Genomic DNA, 21,242 nt, shown 5'->3' on the forward strand with positions numbered 1-21,242 from the left:
GGAGAGGGACAACAAAATACGTCCACATGAAAAACAAATAATTATCTCAATGTTTCTTTTTAATTTTTTTTTGGGGGGGGGGGGGGGTTGTAGCGACGTTAACGTACCTACAATTTCCCGCATAACGTTGATCGTGTACCTTTCGGATTCAGCAGACCGTTTACCGATTAAGGGATAGTAGGTGTGTCACAATCGGAACAAAATTTGGGTCGGGTTGTTTCTGAGGCTAAATTTGTCACTGAAGACGATTATGAGATGATTTCTCTTCTGTGACGTCATTTTCGGTTGGGTTTATGTCTAATTTCCAAAATGGCCGCCAAATTTTGACGAAAAATTAATTTCCAGATAGGGTGAGTGGGTATCACGCAAGGTATAGCTTGTAATATATCATATATAAGGTTTTTGTAGTCACTGAACCTAAAAAAAATCTTTAAAACTAGTTTCCCCAAATCCAATATGGCGGAAATTCAAATGGCGGCCAAAATTTACATAAAATGACCGATTTGTGAGATAATATGTAATTTAACAGGTTTTCAGTGTCACTGAACTTAAATTCATTCTAAGAAAAAATAAAGAGTTTCCAAAATCCAAGATGGCGGCAATTCATAATGGCGGCCAGAATTTTATTTCCCTAAAATGGTTGATTTTTTGGATAATCGACATTTTTCTGTTTAATATAGCTAGTTATATGCGATTTAAAGGATGTTCGGTGTTACTGAACTTAATTTATAAATACAACCTCAAAAGAAGATCGAGTTTCCAAAATTCAAGACAGCGACCAAAATTTCCCTAAAATGAACGATTTTTCAGATAATTGTCATTTTTTCTGTTTTGTATGGCTTGTAATAAGGTTAGAAATAATAATGTTATCTTAGCTCTAGTTAGATATGGTTCTCCACTACTGATGTCTCTTACTCCAGCCACACAGCGCGACAACATTGTAGCTATATATATAAAAGCTTTATTGGGAATGTTAATCACTTTACTCACAGTCACCCAATGAACATCTACATGTACATCATACATTCTACCTCAATTAAAAACAGAGTTGTAACGTTGTGTTCCAAAATCTTGACCAATCAAATTGCTTTTTGCTATTTAGCCTAAGCAGATACTCATTATCGAACTTTGCTAAGGTATTGATGTAATGAAACTATAGATATACCAAGTTTCATCACTCTCACTGAATTAGGGGGATCACGTGGCTAAGTGGGTAAGACTAAGACGCTGGCTCACTAGCCTGGAGGTCGGGTGTTCGATCCCTGCATTGGCCGAGAAAGTTCATCCAGATTTTCCAGCGTGGTTCCCCCTTGTCAGTGATGCTGGACAGAGGGCCTGACAAGGACAGCTGTCTAGTCCTTTGGATGAGACAAAAAACCGAGGTCCCGTGTATACATTGGAATGCAAGTAAAAGATCCCTTGGCAGTTGGAATTCGATATAAGAGTAGGCGATAGTGCCGCTGCCCGGGCAAAATTTCCCTCATAGCACACTGTATGGCGTATGCCCGTCTTCATTAGCCCAGCATAGGAGCAGAACAGTAGGATGTTAAACCCCATTTCATTTCATTTCACTGAATTAGAACTAATATTATCGTGTCCCAAAGCATAAACCAATCAAATTGCTTATCTCTGCTTACCCCAAGCAGAAAATGCTCAGTATTAATTTGTAGATTGAATTTTCAAAACCAAACACTAGCTTTTTAAAGACACAAAGAAAATGTCTGACGTATAAATATCACAGATCACTTGATGTAAATTGTTTTATACATAAATATAACATTTAAAACGTATCACAATAAATATATCACATGCGGCTTTACATATTCTGTCATCCTCTTAATATTTAACCCTTGTCTTAGTTGTAATTTGACATAATAGTATTTATTGTAGGTATGAGGTCACCCTACTTGAAAGGTTAGTTCCATTGAGACCAAATCAAATACTTTTTGTATCTGAATTATGCTCCATATTATCCTGACAAAAAATTCAAAAATATAATGGCAAACATATTAAACAACATAGGGATGTAAACGTCATACAATAATTTCTTCCACGCTATTCACACAAGCAGAACAGTAGGATGTTAAACCCCATTTCATTTCATTTCCATTTACACAAAAATTTAACAAATACAAGAGTTATCTCCCCATACTATAAATTTTACTGAAAAAGGGGTAGGTAATACAATTATTAACAAGGTTTAGTTCATCGACTATTAGTGCATTAGTCTATTCAAGAGTAAATCGTTGTGTTCAGTATCAATCATCATGCCTCCGATATAATTTAACTACATCATTGTGTAATCACATTTTAGGAAACAGTCTATATGTTCACAGTTAGTCTAATGTTTTTCTATGAGGTAGTTTTTTGTGTTTTGTTTCCCAGTAAATCTAGAGCCTTTTCACATGGAGTCATTATATCCTGAAATAAAATAAAAAAATAATTTACATTAGTTTTTAATATATCAGTATGCATTTTACATACAGCAAATAAAAGTATGCCTGTTTATAAACTCTTTGTTGTCAATCGAAAGCTCTATATTTTTTTTTTTTTAAGGCAGTTCAGGTTTCTCATCTAATTTTTTGGCAGCAGTTAAAAACTAAAGTTAAAAACAATTCAAGACTTAAACCAATGACCTTCAAAGGAGACAGATGAATTAACATAAGCCCTTTGGCTTGTTTTTAAATCCTTACTATTTATTGACATGTACTTAGGGTAACATGAATCTAATCCCAACAAAATATTGTTTAAATCAAAAGATTTCATAATACATTTGGCAAAAGAAAATGTTCTGCATGTAGTTTGCTGTAACCATTTTTGAAGCAAGGTGTTTTTGTTTATAATTTAGTCTTACCCTGGTAGGTTTAAATCGTTTATATATCTCTGATAAAACAACTGGTCCAACACTTAAATAACGTAACTCAGCATTCACATCATCTAAACAAACAGGCAACATGCAACGTTATAAGAGAAGCAACACAAAAACTAGGGAAAAACAAGAAATTATTGTGGCGTGAATGTGTGAATTAAAGTAGCACAGCATGCCATGTAAAAAATGTGGCAAAAAAATGACATGAAGTCATATATCATAAAAAAAATGACATGATGTCATGTAGCATAAACGAGTGACATGATGTCATAAACGAGTAACATGATGTCATAAATGAGTGACATGATGTCATAAACGAGTGACATGATGTCATAAACGAGTGACATGATGTCACATATCATAAACGAGTGGCATGATGTCATGTAGCATATAAACAAGTGACATGAAATAAAGAATAAAGTCATTTGGTTTGAAATCATGTGGTTGAGTTATCAGGAATAAATATGTAACATGAGTATTGATACTCAATAAAAACTGATAAATGTGATATAATAAATGTGACATATAAATGAAATAATTAATCTGTAGCAGGTATTTATATGTACAAATACAGACAATATGCACACAATAATTTCTTGTTATGAAAGTAAAATAATAGTAATAGGTTATGTTACAATTACAGGAAGTTGTGTTTTAATACAAAAGTAAAGTCAGGTCAACACAGTATTTCAGTCATTTTGAAAGTAACATATGACTAATTTTAATTTTTCTCGGAGAACAGCATTTCTGCGTAATCTTTTTGAAATTAAATAGAAATGCAATAATTTGATGAACACATTTATAACATTTTTACCCGAATTTGAAACAAACTAATATTAAAAAAGGAATAATTAATAAGCAGGGATTGGATTAATAAAACCACCAAACATAATTTTTGAAACAAAACAAGGATAGATATAAAGGCACAGTATTCTAGACACATTAAAAGTAGTCTTGTCAAGAAGCATTGGTCCTGAAATTATTATATTTGATCAATCCTAATGTAAGTGATGAACTTTTCAAATTCCAAATCATTTCTACTGATTTCATGACATAGAACATCAGTCACCTCATGAAGAATAACTCATTTCTGTCCATGAACATCAAGGATAAGATGGTATCTAACCCATTTATCTATTACTATCTAAAGAATGCCTTTCAGCCTTTACGTTTGTTGAATTTAAATAAGAAAAAACAATTATTAAGTGTTGAGATCTTAATAATACAGTAAATTGAAATTCAAAATTACAAATTTAAACAAAAGAGAGACAAAATACTTCAATTTCAAAAAGGCACGATTGCTTACAAGTACAAGAAATCTGAATCCACAACACCAATTCTTGATTAGGATTTGGAAAACAGAATCTTTAGATCCATAGATTAAATTTGAATGAATAAAATAAGCCATCGATGGAAAGTATAAACGCTAAGAAAATCCCCCAAAGCCGACAGTGAGGTTGACGTCGCAACACCTAAATCCAAAAGTAGATAGATAATATTCATTAATTACACAATTATCTTCTTATAAAGCATCAATCAATCACTCTGCTTAACCTGAGCAGAAAATGCTCATTATCGAACTTAGTCAAGGTATTGATGTAATGGAACTATACACCAAGCTTCATCACTCTTGACCAATCAAATGGGTTAATTAACCTGAGCAGAAAATACTTATTACAGGTAATGATGTAATGAAGATATAGAACAAAATGCTCATTGTCCAACAGTCAAGATGTTCACTTTATGAACATCGACACCATGTTTGAACATTCTACCTTAATTAGAACCAGAGTTCATGAGTTCTGATGTCTTAACCAATCAATATTCATCATCAAACTCTGTAAAGACATTCATCTAATGAATATCTACGCAGTGATAAGACAGACGAAAGGCAGGGGACAAAAACAAACCCCAAACATTATGATAGTAATGGATTCTTTTGCAACCTGGAAAACAACAATGTCCAACACAAAGACAACATTTTAGAATTATGTTAAACAGAATTAATAAGCTGGGAGAAAAACACATCATATAACCAGGGAAAATATAAAACCAACTACAAACAACATGAACAAACATTTCCATCAGTCTCTTCCCATGTCTCCTACCTTAACCTGAGAAAATTTACTATGCATTTCTTTCACAGATTCGTCAACATGATAACTATTCATATCATTACACGCTTCCTCTAAAAACAAATCATACATTATATAACATAATTCGACACAATATAATGGTCACTTTTTTTACTTATAAAGAGACACATGCCCTAAATTTCAACAGTGCCTAATTTTTCAGTATATAGTGAGGTAATTTTCCATAATAGTATGTAATTGTCATACCTCCCAGGAAAGTAATATTATCCTAATATATAAACTTTTGGTATAAGAAATAATCATCTAATTTAATCCACACTGTGCTAATCTCATAAAATGATTTCCTAATTATTGCATGATTGAGGAAGTCAACTTTTAAAATACGTACCATATTCAGCGAGTTCTACTATTAGGTTAACTATTGATTCAACAACCTCTGCATTATCTTTATGTACTTCATATGATTTGATTATAACAGGTATACCAGCTACACCATCCACATCTTCTGCCGTTAAAACACGATAGGCACATTCCTCTGTAAATATATATCAACATGAAAAAAACAATATATATATAATATATTATTCTAAGGCCAGAATATAATAAATAACAGGGTTGGTCAGTCAGTCAGAAAATCATTTTATTTCTATGGCGTTTGTGGGGTAAGAATGAAGCAAAGTCAAAAGATAAGTTGATGGTTATAAAAAGGTGCAACATATACATATATACATACCGTCAACTACCAGGCTAGTTAAAGCCATACAAGAATTCTTGACCACTTTTGACTGTTTCATATGACTTGATATACCATTAATTAAATGACCCACACAATCTATCTCATTTACATATTCTAATATACTATCTGCAATATAAAACCAATATACTATCTACATCATAACTGATTAATGATAAAATAATTTTCTCTTTGACTTGATTAATTCTCATTCATTTCTCATTAAACCTATTGTTGCATTTAAAATACCATAAAAAAAAAAGCCTTAAAACATACAATCTATACAAAGTCCTACCTTGCAAAAAAAATATCCTATTAATCCTTTAATTCATTCTCATTTGAGAAATTAACAAATATATAATTTTCAACATTGATCTTTGCCAATTTCATGAAGCATATAGCTATAGAAAGCATGTGAGGTTATTTTGCTACAATTTCCCATGTTATTATTATTTTAAGTGCTAGACAGATTCCCATGATTGTATTATAGTGATTTACCTATTATTTAAGTAATAGATATAGAAATAATTGTTGAATTTCTTAGAAATTTTTTGCCTTAATGTTAGATGGTTACTGGTATAATAAATTCTCATTGATAAAATTCAAAATGATATAAATATAATTATATTCAATGATATAACTAATTTTCAATGACAACAGATTCTAATTGATTCTCAGTGTATACCGACCGGTTGCCAATTCAAATAAGCTTATAATCCATGATATTATTATAATTGAAATAATTAATTCTCACTGATATCATATTTTCTCAGATTATATTTTATTCTCATTGACATAACAAAGTCTTGGTAGTCTCTTGCTAATCTAACAGATTCTCCGACAGACAGTTCTCATTTATCTTAATCGTTAGATTCACATAACAAATTTTCATAAATATTAGATTTTCACTGAAATAACTGATTCTCCCTGGCATGACTTATTCTCACCGACATAACAGATTCTCACAGACTGAATATTTTATGAAGTCTCACCATCTAGAGCAAGAGACACAATGGCCGCTGCAGCAGATTCCACCACATCTGGTAATAAAATATGATTCTCTAAAATATTGCTAACATCTTTTAAAGCTTTACTGTTGGAGGCCAACAACAGATTACTTTCTGAAATAAATATATTGACAAAATTACTATCACACATTTTCAGAACCTTTATTTATGGGGAGGGGTCCAGGAAATATGCAATGGAAATATTTTGAGATAAGAACAACCGGTGACTATCAAAACTCAATGGAAAAAGGACAATGTATTTAAATCCAGTAAATATTTTTTAAAGATCAAAAATTCATAAAATCATTTGGTCAATGGTCAGTCACTTTACAGATATTATGCATACCGTTGACTGCTAAACTCCACAAGGCACTACAACAAGTAGCACATAGTTCTGAGTTATCTGGATACATTCTAACAGCTGTTAATATATTCTCTATACCTCCAACCTGACCTATTACTTCTGATGCTCCACCTGTAGTAGAAATTAATGCAATTAAATATATCACTTTAAGGAATAATACCGAAATACAATCATGGCAGTGTCAACTTCCCGGGAATGATGCAACTTTAATTACAATTTAAGATCACATTAAAATTATAAGTCTGGAACTTTGAAAGTGAATGAACGGCCATAACTTTCATCAAAAAAGATGTGGAAAAGAGAATGTTCTTACCATCTGCAGATAGTGCCATCAACAGAGCTGCTGCTATTTGTTGTAATTCAGGGCATCCCATATGTTGCTTTAATATAAAAGGCACAAACAATAAACATACACAGGGAAAGTACATTAAATCAAACAGGATTAAATGGATTTTGTCAAATATTACAGCTATGATTAATGACACAATCTGCACTAAATTCAAAAGCTGACCATATGAACTGTCAATGCAACAAATATAACATGCTGAAACATTGTATTTAATTCAGGTAACTTTACTGAAACAGGTAAATAAATAAGCTCTGGTTATCCTGGCAATACCAGTATTTATTTTCAAACATGGCTGGCAGAAATAGTGTCAAGTTAAATCTTATTAATAAAGCAGATATTATAATCACTTTGCTGTAGAGTCTTGAAATAGTGAAATATTTCATGGTGACTAAATTCACAATGCACTTTTAACATTTTTGATATTTTAAGACTGAATAGGTCCACATTTCACAAAGAACAAGATCAATCATAACTTTATTACTAATTTTGAAATCAATCATTACTACTACAGGGATATGATGGGGATTCGCTGTTTATCTTGAATAAAGTTTGTATGGTTATTTTACCTTCATGGCCACAGGTACAACAGATATTATTTCAGGTGTATATAAAATATCTCCTGCATCAGCTGTAATAAAATCACAATTATATAAAAACTGGCATACTTTTTCGAAAGATCTAATGACCGTCTTTGATTTAAGTTTGTATTAAGTGTTGAATGGGTTGTTTGGGGTCACGGTGGCTAAGTGGGTAAGATGCTGGCTCGCAAGCCTGGAGGTCAGGTGTTCGATCCCTGCATTGGCCGAGAAAGTTCATCCAGATTTTCCGGCGTGGTTCTGCCTTGTCAGTGATGCGGGACGGAGGGCCTGACAAGGACAGCTGTCTGGTCGTTCGGATGGAACGAAAAACCGAGGTCCCAGGTACACATTGGCGTGCACGTAAAAGATCCCTTGACAGTTGGAATTCGATATAAGAGTAGGCCGTAGTGCCGCTGTCCAGGCAAAATTTCCCTCTTAGCACACTGTATGGCGTATGCCCGTCTTCATTAGCCCAGAATAGTAAGACGTTAAACCTCATTTCATTTCGTTGAGTGGGTTGACCGATGTGTTATCAGTATGAGTTCCTTAATCTTAACCCCTTGGCACTTGCGTCTAAAGGACATTTGCCTTTATGTACCATTCCACTTCAGAGCCCTACCAAGGTCCTGTGTAACATTAGATTGTACGTAAAGATCCCTTGTCAGTTGGAATTCGAAATAAGAGTAGGCTGTAGTGCCGATGTCCAGGCATATTTCCCTCATAGCACACTGTATGCACACGTATATCCCTCTTCATTAGCCCAGTGGCAGCACAACCGTAGGACGTTAAACCCCCATTTCATTTCATTTTCATCCCAATTTGCACATTAACTTCATGTAAATAATCATTTCATGTTGTCCCTGCTCACCTTTGACTATTAAATTATTCAAAACTGTGCATCCAGCAATCTGAACACCTTTATCATTAATATTATTACGCATCGCCATGGCAATCAGCTTTTTACTCTTATCATCCAGTAAAATACAATCTTCTTTCTCTGTAAGACCAACAAGCTGTTCTAAACCTTCCCGCACATGTGTTTCATGATCTATAGATTTAGCGATATGTTCTAGTATAGCAAGTAAACCCTGAGCTTCTGGTGATAAAGAACCTATAAAATAATATAATTAAACAATTTATAACATCTATGATTCAATTTTATTCAAATATTTTGATTGTATAAACCAATTCATCTTTCTCAGAAATGAGAAATTTATAAAGAAATAACTTCCTTTAGCCTGTGGTTTGGGAAGAAAATGTGGAAATAATGTTTCAGCTGTTTGGTGAGCAAAGATATTTCCTTATTCAGTCTGTGTATGCTTTTTCACCAAACATCCTCATGTTTACTCTATAGTCATTCATCACTGGACTTGAAAGAATCAAGTATGACCAGTCAAAATTAATTTTAACATTCACAACTCTTAAGACTTAAGAAGCAGGGGATATGTCAAATTTGATTTTGAAAACAGTTGTATTTTCACACCCAGTTTTTGACTTTAAAGAGAGAGAGAGAGAAATGGGGTTTAACGTCCACTCGACACAAACTAGGTCATTTCGGGACTAACATATGGTTTAATTTTATTTCAATAATTCGCTTGCGCGTAGGGGTCTTTAGCAGTGGGAGGAAACCGGAGGATCCGGAGAAAACCCACGAGGTCGGACAGGCGACTCTACTCCTTGTCACTTACAACCGGGGATTCGAAACCACACCAGTTGACTCAATGACAGGCCGTATGATACAGCACGCACGTGCTAACCATTCGGCCATCCAACCCCCCTTTGACTTTAAAAACCCAATGTAACAGTTGCATCTAAAATATGACTTACTAATTGTGTTTCTACTTTCTGCTTGTCTTTTTCGTTTTTCTACCATTAAGACATCACTCATTTCTACACATTGTTTAATATAATTAATCTCTAACAACTCTCTACAATAGAAAAATATCAATTACTTTCAAATTAATTAACACCAGATATTATATTAATTAGGAATTTAACGCGACTGCTTATAATTACCAGGATAATCTAAGCAGTGGGATGGGAACATGACCTATTGCGGGAGACTTCTGAAAGAATGAATTTTGATTGTGGCTTGGGAATTCTCTACACATCATTTTAAACCAAAATTCTATTAGTAAGAGAGATATGACATACAAGTTCATAAATAACATTTTCTGATTTGGGATGTATTTTCTGCACCACAGTGTAATACAAGGGAAAATAGTCATGGACAGCGGCATTTCCACCTACTCTTCATCAAATTCAAACTGCCAAAGATACACAAGACATCGGTTTTTCGTCAAATCTGAATGACACTGTTCCTTATCAGCCCCTCCCCGACTGACACCACTGACAGGGGAAAACCATGGTGGAAAACCCTGAGGAACTTTCTTGCCCAACACTGGGATCGAACCCCAGACTCCTTGTTAGAAAGCCAGTGCCACAGTCAGACAATTATTTTAAGACCAGTTTAAAATCACCAGGGTTTTTAAGACAGGATCGTGTTGCATTCACACGTACTTTAAGCCAAACCAGTTTAACTATTCTGAACTCTTCGGTCAGGGGTTAGAGTTTAACTACGCATGGGTAGCTTCATATTCTTTATTCCGTTCTTGCACACATCTGTGGACATTATATACCCATTTTCCTGATAGATAGAAAATACTAGAATATGAGAAAACAGGTGATATATTTAAACGATTTTTAAAATCGAATAAAAACTGTAACTTATAGAGAGTTCACAAGCTCAAATTGCAATTTTTTCATACAACTGGGCGCCATAATCCCGGAACTTACGGCCCGATATGCGCAAATTTCGAAAGATACCAAGATCATTGAGGTGTAACGGTGATATTTTTAAACGTTTTTTTAAATCGGATAAAAATTGTGACCTCTAGGAGGACCACAAGTTAAAAACGCGACCAGGAATTGTTGTACACACGCGCAAAATTGTGACCTCTAGGGGGACCATAAGCTAAAAAACAAGACCAGGAATTGTGGTCCATACACGCGAATATTGAAAGGAACCAAGAAGTTGGGTTATAAACATACATTTCATCTAAATAGGATAAAAAATGTGATTTTTTGTACAATCAGGGGATAAAATCCATGAAGTTTCGAGCTGATACATGCCAATATCGAAAGGAACCAAGATCTTTTGGAAATAAACCAAAATCGGAAAAGAATTGTGACCTGTAGAGTGTCCACAAATCTGATTAAAATACAGATCTATATTTCGTTTTGTTATACTTTCGATGGCCTACACTACATGAAGATCTGACCAGTTGTAGCGCTAGGTTGCGTCAAGTCATACGAGCGACTTTTGACCCTATGACATCAGACATTTGATTAACCAATCAGCATTGATGTTACTAGTGGATTACCCACAGTTCCGTGCATAACATGCCTAACGCTCGCCGTAACAGACCTTTTCTTTGGCTATTCCCTCACATCATTCAGAACACGCCAATGATAACAACCCTTTCAGATCCTAGTGTAGTAAATACAAGTAAAACGAAATTTTGAACTATAAAAACGAAACGAAATAGGATCTGTGTCTTAATCAGATTGAGTGTCCACAAACAAATTGTGGACGGACGAACAGACAGGGGTGACGACAATATATGTCAACATGAAAATGTGGGCATATAAAAAGCCTTCTTGAAGACAGGTCGCGAGCTGGGGTTTTTAAACTGGTTTATTTGCCCCACCTTTGCGTTCAGATGACAAAGTTACACTGGTTTAACGATCGCCAGGGTTTTGGTAGTAGCATATGTGCAACAATAATGTACACATATAAGTTTTCAGATGTTCAGAATATCCACTTACGTTGTTCCTTTTCTTTTATCATGTTGTTTTTTTAACATGGACCTAATTACACAAATCAATTCACCAGAAAAATGCTGAAAAAGAGAAGATAATAAGATATTAGAACGATGCCAAAATTTATGCAAAATGACAGTTACACTTACAGGATTCCTACATGACACAAAGTCTGAGAACATGATGACACTAGGACATAATAGAATTTTTAAAACTCAGCAGGATTTGATGACAATGATCTAGAGATAGCTCAGGTGACTTCAATGTTGGTGAGTAATTATCGGGGTGGAGCGGTGGACAGGCATAGCTAAATATTAATTGTCTTGGATCAATAAACTGTTACATAGTTCCTAAAATGATGTAGAAATAGTCACCAGCATGTCATCATAGTCCCCTATACACTGCATATATGCAGTTTTGCACAAACTGCCCTCAACAGCAATTTGAAAATGAGTATCATTTCTTCATTGAGTACAACCGCTATGAGGAACTCCGAAAGACAATTATTTATGTGACATTTGAGATCCAAAACTATCCATTTTCTTTCGAAAACATGTTTAACCTGCCGTTTGCTCTGGCAAAAACAGTGTGCATCTTTGTGCAACATGCTTTCAAAATAAGGAAATGAAATGAACTGGGCTAATGAAGACGGGCATACCCCATACAGTGTGCTATGAGGGAACTTTTGCCCGGACAGCGGCACTACGGCCTACTCTTACATCGAATTCCAACTTTTATGCAATTTTCATCCCATTTTTATATACTGTAAAACATGAAATTATTGCGACATGAAATTATTGCGAGTTGGGGTGGTGAAACATAATTGCGACATGAAATTATTGCGAATTTCTATAGTGGGGAAAAAATTATTGCGACATGAAATTATTGCGAATTTAAATAATTTTTTTTAGTAAATTTGTCTATAAAATGTGGTAGATTGTTAATTTTGAGGTGACAGTCGGCTCTTCAACACATCGGTTGATTGGTGATCATTAGTAACAGTAAATAAACAACTATTGAGGATTATAGCTTTGAGGTGATCAGTGGGGGTCCAGTTAATTATAACTACTACTCACGGGATTAGCGGGGGTGTTACAAAGAACGACAAGATGATAACATTCAACAATGGCCGTTGAATGGGCGATGTTTTGTTGAATTTATTTGTAAAATAGTGACCGCTGGCCGCGTTAGTGGAGTGACCGTCGAATAAAGAGATGAAACAACAGAATTTTTACGGGGGGAATTTATCGTGACCGCTTACAAGGAGATGTCGCTGAATAGGAGTGGCTGCTCATACAGATTCTAATGTACTTATTGGGACTCTTTCTTGTGAAGAGTAATGAAGGGGGAGTAATTCAATATGAACGACATTTTAAAGAATTTTCACAAAATTATTGCGAACATGAAATTATTGCGAGAGGGCCTCGCTCGCAATTTTCGCAATAATTTCATGCTCGCAATAATTTCATGTTTTACAGTATTTTCATCCATATTTTTTATGTAGTTTTCATCCACTTTTTATGTAGTTTTCATCCATTTTTCTACATGTATTTATCATGCATACCGTTAATGTATAATTTACATGCTGCCCGAAAAGGGTGTTTTACGAAAAAAAATCTATCCATCTACAAGGGCTTCACTGTAATATCTAGGAAATGCTGACCCCAGTCTTGTAAAGCAAGGTCTCTGTGTACATCCAAAACAGCTACCGTAAATGTGTCTTTATTTGTAACATAATATTAAATATGTTGATTGTCAATTGCACTTTTCACACAATATCTGATAGGTGTAGATGGCTTGTTAATTACTATATTACTTACATCACTATTACCAATATCTTCAAATACATCCTCCAGGATTAAAGGATCATCTCTAATCTCTCTAATTTTATCTGTGACCTCTTGACCTGTGTACAAAAAGGTTGTACACAATTCAAATAAAATACAACCAAGAGACCAAATATCACTTTTCTCATCATAACCCTTCTGGCTGACCTCTGGTGCCATATAATTCTTAGTTTCTGAAATATAACAATTAGCACAATTTAAGTATGTGAAATGAAATTAAGTGGGATTTAACATCCTATTTTTCTGGAACAACTAGGCTAATAAAAGTATGTGAATTATATTTCATAATGATTTCTGGTATGTCGAGTTTAAAAAGTACACTATTAATTTTACTTATTATCCATGTAGCAGTTATGTGATCCTGGAATTTACAGTATACCTACATTCAGATAGTAGTGTCCGATGAGGCGCATAAATATTTGTTCACTGAAATATATCTGGAATTGATCCTCTAAATCTGAGCATCAAATAATCAAATCCCCTGGAAGTGGAAGCAAGTAATCCAGATAAAGTAAAATTCATACCCATTGTGTTTCTGGTATTGTTACAAGCGTCAATCATGACACTTTCTACACCAAAATCACCCAGACATATTGTTTTATCATCTTGTATAAATATATTACTAGGTTTTAAATCTCTGAAAATATAAGGTGAAAGAAATTGCAGTCGCAGCCAGTGTAGATTTTACCATTTTCAAAGTCATTATTCAAATGCTATTCAAATATTTAATTCAATTCTAAAGATCAATGTTTACTTTGTGTTCTTTCAGATATCTATACATTTTCCATATTTATTTATTTATAAACTGATCATATAGTTGATAGCATTGAATAATATTACTCTTAAACTTTGTACAGTAAATGAGATTAAATGGGGACTGACCCTGCATCGACTGCTTGAAGCAATAAAAAAAACAAAAAAAAACTGATCAAATTCCATTATTTGTATTAATGTGGAAGAACATCAAATAACTAAATATCAAATTATCAGTTTGGATAAATATTCAAATACAAATACTTGATTGATTGTATTGGCACTAGAAATAGTAATGTCTGGCAGCTTATTTCGTTCAGATAGAAAAAATCTAAAGCCAAAGGAATGGAAAAGAAAGGAATGGTAATTTTTACTTTAAATATAATTATTTGTGCAATGGCGGTGGGTGCGCTTCTTTCAATTCCAATTTATCTTTTATGTACGATACCGATTTGTATCTCGTTTCATTGTCCCACCTGAACAACTAGTATAGGTGTTTCCACTAGGCGACAACAACATATACATGGATGTATACAAATTTTTAATGAAATGAATTTTTCCTACCTGTGAATAACACCTTTTTTATGTACAAATGAGAGAGCTTCAAGAATTTCTCCCAGGTATTTCTTAACCACCTCTTCTTCTACTGGTTGTTTCTGCTCCTGGTATGACTTGATTACGGAACTCAGGTCACCTTCTGGGTAATATTGGGTGGCAATACACAAATACATAGATGACGTCTGAAAAAATAATGTTTGTCTTAACCATTTTACACAAATCATTTTTCTATATAAACCATTTTAAAAGAGAACAGCACCTCATCTAACCAAAAACACAACAGGGGGGAAGTGACACAAAACACGCTACGGTACTCTATTTAAGGGCTCTACGTTTAGAAATGTGGTAATCCACAAAAGCATAACCCAAAACAAGGGAAGCAATTCTTTAGAAATAGGAGGTAAACAATGAACCCAGATGATCCACAGTAGGGCTTACTAAAAATGTTACACTTCTCAGCAACCTAATTCTCCCCCAACCCCTCCTTAAACAGATTATTCTGGCATCTGAACATTCTGGCATTTGATTTACTTACTTAAAAATGCACATGTATAACTGGATTCCCCATTTTAAATTTTTTTTCCCTAAATTTGTTTTGGCAAATATAATACAAATCTGAATTACAAATTTACAAGTTAGACAATTAATAATGTTTACTCAAATAACGGTACCTCTTTCTCCCACATGACAAAGAAATCTTTATAACTACTGATGTATGGATGTTGTAACGCTTGAAGACTGACAGCCTGTAAAACATAATATAAAACATGATGAACAGATTGTAATTTGTCCTTCATTCAACGGGTTGATTGAACCTATATGTTGCATAGACCTAGCCTACATGTACCTGTGAGGAGTAGAAGTAATGAATGCTAATTGCTGTATTATTTAGATCATTTCATTTTATTTTCTGATGCATTCATATTAAACTTTCAAATATCTTACAATACAATAAAATACACTTCATAAATAAAAACAAACAAAAAATAAAAATGAAAGTAGACACTAAATAAATTGATGTTTGTATATTGTATTATTAAGTGGAAATTGAATATTTTGAGTAAGAGTCAAAGAGAGTTTTTGAACGTTAGATTCTAATGGATAGTTGATTCCTTGATCAGAGGTAGTTCTGACACTGTAAGTTTATGCCATTATAAAATAATACATTATAGAATTTAAGTATCATTATTCACAACTTGCATTTCTATACAGCTATTGCCAAAAGGTGAAACACATAAACTTACAGTCTCAGCACTACCTCTGATCAGGGAATCAACTATCCAGAATTAGCATTAAATGCAATACAATTTTTATTTTTTAAAACACTAACCTCTCTATAGGCTTCATTTGCTCCACTTTCATCATGACACTCGATCTAGTAAGAAATGATAAGGAAATAAGACTTGTAACAGGTCAACTCATGTATGTACAAACTTGCTATTTACATTAAGAAATAAACAACATGCTACATTTGAACAGCTCCATAAATCATTTAGTGCCCTTCTCTAGTGGTATTAAATTAAACTATTAGTATTAGGGCCGCTTTACATGTACACATTTTCGCCAGCAGAAAAACCCTTTTCCCACGGGATTCTTTTGTAATTTCATGTGTACAGAAAAATCGTTGGGAATCCATATATATATATACTCCCATTGAGAATCCCATTTTAAATGAGAATCCCATTTAAATGACATCATAAGTGAGGATTTCTGTTTACAGCATGGAGCCTGACATTGTTAACATTTAGTCGCATCTTTTTATAATAACACATGACCAAAAAATCTACCATTTGCAGAAACAAGATCAGTTGATTGACTTAATGGAATAAAACACCTGTGTTTGTACAACAGAATGTAAACATTCACCTGTGCACACTTTAGGCGAGAAAAAACGCCAGCAAAAAAGTGGCTATTCGCTTGCATGGAAATGCGTACGTCAAAAGCGGGCCTTAGTGCTAAATAAATATCCAGAGTAATGGTAAAATGGATTTTTTTATACAAGAAATAACCGGTACAAGTGAGCTTTTACTTTTACTAGTTTTTTTATTGGTTGATCTCAGTGAAATATTGGCAGATTTGCTTCAAATTTTCTATGCAACATAATTTTATCGTAGTAGATGTTAAACCACAGCAATTTTAAAATTATTTTCTACCATTGGCATTGCCAGCCAGATAAGATCTACAAAATGCTTATCTTATATTTAAACATACATTATGCAAGAGCATATCATGAAATGGATAATCAAGATTATGTCTTTTATCGTACCGACTTTAGTAATGATGATCGAGGCTAGGCCGAAAATTCAATCACTAAAATTTTGGTTCAGAGTGGATCAATTTTACTGAAAATTTCAGCAAATTCCCTTTACATTATCTAGTTTTTAACTATTAGTATTAGTGAGGACTGCCAGCTCTTTATCTAATCTCCCATAATGTATGTTTAATAAGGCCGATATTTACATTACTCATGACTTGATGGTCAACAGTGGCAGCGCCAGCTGCTGGTGGTTGGTGGGGCAAAGACGGAGCAAAATCCACAGTTAAAACTTAAGGGGGTAGGGGCACAAGCTTCAATAAGGCCCGGTAGCCAAGAAATTTTTGAAAAAAAGACTGTCGGAAATGCTGTCTGACAGGATTCCGGCACCGATTGTCGAGATAAAAAGATCTGACCAGATACTGCCTGTCGCCTGACCACTAGTTTATCCAACCAGAGAGGAAAGTGTCAAATGAAGGGACTCGCAGACCTCGCAAGTCTATAGTCTATATAATATTACTGACTGAGTGGCAATGTGGGATTTAATCATCAGGTATTGATTACCAGATATCACAAATATTTTCAAATTATGGGAGGGGGGGGGGGCAAACAGACGCAGACCAGATTTGGGAGTGCAAATCTGCCCCCAACCCCCCCCCCCCCTTTAACGCCACTGAACAGGTGCCCCGACAACTTCTTGGTCACCCTTAAAATAACATTTCCTATGCAATAGCACTCTGATATTAAATCCCTTTGAGAATATCTTGTTAATAAAAATAGAAGAAGTAGGCCTATAGTTTATGACTTCGTTTCGGTTTACCTTTTTCAGAACACATTTGTTTTGATTTTCACGAGTTTCCGCAAGATAAACGGACCCCTGTGCTCCTTTTCCAATTCTTTCTAAAAGCTGAAGAAAAAAAAGCATATTTAGAATGATCATCAATGATTCAATTTATCTTTATTTTGGGAAAAAATAATACTAATTTTTATATAAAAATTTAAATAATTTACAGAAACAACAACAACTTACTTTGTAGTTCTCCATACTTGACAACATATAGCTATCTACTATGCGCCTGCGCATTTCCAAGGAAGTGGTTAAAATTAATCGGGAATAAACGGTCGTATGTAAATCGGCTCACCAGGGTTGTTCTGCAAACAATAGGGACATACATTAATCCTTTCTTTAGAGGCATTTAGTAACTGGATAGGCGATAAATTATAAGACATAATATTCTGTCGACTTCGCTCGTATAACTAACTATACAAATATTAATTTGACCAAAACTGCAATGAATCTTTATTTAACAAAACTGTTCGCCTATCCGTCCTACCATTTTTTTATGCAGTGGACGTGGATACATAATTGAAAGTACATGATATTATGATTATTATTTACAATGTGATTAGCAAAAAGGGATTTAAAAGGGAACTAATTCTTTCAAATCCCTTTTCACTAATCACATTGTAAATATTAATATCACTATGTATATATAACATGTTATTGTCTGCGAGCTGGTGGAAGCGGACGTTAAATAAAGCTATTTGATTATTTCACACACATATTAGTTTTGAAAACTATTGTCATTCTGTAAGATTTTACATCTATACTAATATTTGTGACTGTAGTTTGTTTGTCTGTTCAGGGTTAGCGGCTACACTGGGGCTATCCTGAGGCCGAAATTTGGTGTAAAGGGGTAGCTCAGACCAGGGAGTAACATAGACCTATACATAGGCCTACAACGGACTACAACCCCCTGGCTTTCATCTTCAACAGAAGGCTTGATCTCGCTTTAGCTCCGTACATTTTATCAATGTAAAACTCGCAGTCGTTGCTTCAGGAACATGCCTGGCTTTGGGACCCGTCCGAAGCTGGGCATCCTTCTAGTGTTAATATATTATAACCCTGATAGCGTTGATGGATTGGTAACTTATGACAAGTTATGAGAACAGTGTGTGCTGAAATATAGGACCCCTACATTTTTGGGCCAAACTTTCATTTGGGACCATCCAGGCAAAACCATGTTTCATATGTTTACTTTATAGAGACTATATAGATTTTCCAAGGAATATAATGTGACCACCTTATGAGTGCTACATGGTATTTCCCAGAAAAATAAAATGGTTTCACCATATTACAGTTAACATTAATTGTTATTACAGTATTTTTAACCTTACTACCAATAGCCAGTAAGTCCCTATATAGTAAGCAGAGTTACACTATTAGATATACGATTGTCGGAGGCCTAGCCCTGTAAAATATAATTGATATATCAAATGTTAGTAACATGTGTGTCAACCTTTAGAAGAAACACATACCATGCAACTCGAGCATGGAGGGGATAAACCTCTGAACTGCTGCTTATGGGATTCATTAGTGCCTTTAAAAAGTGTTGATTTGTTTTTGGGATAAAAACAATTTTCTGAAGGTTCTTCTTAGATCCAGATCTGGATTAGTGTAGTTAAAAGTCAAGTTGTCTGACCACTTGATTACCACTGCTCCCTCCAAGAATTTTAAATTAAGTTGATTTCACAAATCAGATGTTACTTTTGTTCAGTTTATTCAGATGGTCAATCCATTAGTAACTAAAGCCATGTTTAAGAAAAGTGCATCTAGGTCTATGGCAACATATTAATATGGTATCATTGACCCTGATTAGTAGGTTGATCTAGAGTTGACAACTCAAATCTGTGAATTATGGAACAAGCTCTATAAGGATAAGTGGAGTAAACAAGCCCCAAAAGGAACAAAATGTTGGTATAATTATAAACAGACTGAGGACAAACAGATTTGGTAACTTTTCCTCTTTCTAAGTATAGAAAATATATATTATACTCAAAACATGAATTTTTTTAAAAAACTTTATTGGACAAAAGCACAACAATAAATAATAGAGTAAAATCATGCCTACATCTTAATGCCTGGAAGATAGCTGTGTGTAAAGGATAATCAATAGCTTGGTAGCTCATCCTGACTAAATTTACAGCTCCATTCAGTCGACAATGCTGAAGGTCTACTTGTATAAATACCAGAAATTGAACCTATTTTATTCACAATTATAGTTAACTAAAAGTGAAGAATAATATTAAGAAATCTGAAAATAATTTTACAGGTTTAATGACTGTGTATAACATAAAAGTTGATCTTTTGAGACACATCAGAATTTTGTGATTATAATAATGAATACCAAGGGGATACTCAATTCCAAAAATAATGACAATCGAGTGAAAGGAGAATTTCGGTCTACAACGCATGCACCAACTGCATAGTAAATTATTTCAACCAGTACAGCTGAAACAGATGCGTTGTGTTTGATTATGTCACAATTCTACTCACGCCACCCCCTAGGCAGAACTGATAGAACTGTAACAGTGCTGAATTACCCATCACTCATTTGCAATTCTTTGTCAATTTGGGACGTTCCGGACTGACAATCGAGCATCACATGAATTTTCAAATAATGGCATGAATTTATTTTTGAAGGAAGAAATTGATCTTGAAATTTATACTAAATTCTAATTATCAATGTTAACTAGACTTCTCAGAAGCAACATTTTAAGTAAAAAAAAATTCTTTATATGGAGTCCTGATAATCAATTTATGTAATGTAGGAGTTACTAGACTAAGCTGTGTATTTATGCAAGTAGAGCTAATATTATACTAAACACTTATGTTGTTAAATGCCATTTTATATATACATACACTTATGCTAATCATTATTTTATATATACAATTATAAATACAAAGCATGTAACATTCTTCAATTTCAGTAATCTGCATTGATTCATTCAAGTAATTAAAACAGTTAGTCTTAATTAGGCACAAAAGTTTGCATATTATGCATACACTACTAAAGGTATAATTATCATGTAAAAGCTTGATATATATACGCCAAACCTTATCGATAGAGAGTTTACTGCATGTGGTTTGGGAATAGTTTAAAGCACAAATGGCCTGGGTGAACCATAAAATATGTTATAAATTTCAGGAAAATATAAGTGCCAATTGTTT

General features: G+C 34.0%; 1 protein-coding gene across 2 annotated transcripts; it reads right to left on the reverse strand.

Annotated features, from left to right (window-relative positions):
• Positions 1 to 1,745: 1,745 nt before the first annotated feature.
• LOC126822743 (serine/threonine kinase-like domain-containing protein STKLD1) lies at positions 1,746 to 19,776 on the reverse strand. Of its 2 annotated transcripts, none has more exons than XM_050551803.2 (19): positions 19,550 to 19,776; positions 18,261 to 18,382; positions 18,051 to 18,137; positions 16,307 to 16,351; positions 15,648 to 15,722; positions 14,983 to 15,158; positions 14,190 to 14,302; positions 13,639 to 13,838; positions 11,825 to 11,898; positions 9,824 to 9,924; positions 8,865 to 9,107; positions 7,985 to 8,046; positions 7,383 to 7,449; positions 7,052 to 7,180; positions 6,691 to 6,819; positions 5,699 to 5,827; positions 5,354 to 5,500; positions 4,978 to 5,057; positions 1,746 to 2,421 (listed from the first exon to the last, which is right to left on the reverse strand). In XM_050551803.2, exons 2-19 carry the CDS (start codon positions 18,312 to 18,314, stop codon positions 2,353 to 2,355), a joined length of 1,980 nt encoding a protein of 659 aa, XP_050407760.2. In that variant the 5' UTR covers positions 18,315 to 18,382; positions 19,550 to 19,776; the 3' UTR covers positions 1,746 to 2,352. The 2 variants fall into 2 exon arrangements, with proteins under 2 accessions (XP_050407760.2, XP_050407751.2); XM_050551794.2 differs by lacking the exon at positions 4,978 to 5,057 and adding an exon at positions 2,855 to 2,937 and having other exon boundaries at positions 19,550 to 19,770.
• Between the last annotated feature and the right edge of the window lie 1,466 nt (positions 19,777 to 21,242).

Source organism: Patella vulgata, chromosome 1, assembly GCF_932274485.2.
Source record: "Patella vulgata chromosome 1, xgPatVulg1.2, whole genome shotgun sequence".
Lineage (NCBI taxonomy): Eukaryota > Metazoa > Mollusca > Gastropoda > Patellidae > Patella > Patella vulgata.

Bases quoted from the DNA above. Each gene is read 5' to 3' on its own strand.
- LOC126822743 (XM_050551794.2), bottom strand. From the start codon at position 18,314: ATGCGCAGGCGCATAGTAGATAGCTATATGTTGTCAAGTATGGAGAAC. The intron at 8,047-8,864 runs GTGAGCAGGGAC...ATTTTATTACAG, and splicing joins GAATAATTTAATAGTCAAAG to CTGATGCAGGAGATATTTTA. The intron at 5,828-6,690 runs GTGAGACTTCAT...TTTATATTGCAG, and splicing joins TGTGTCTCTTGCTCTAGATG to ATAGTATATTAGAATATGTA.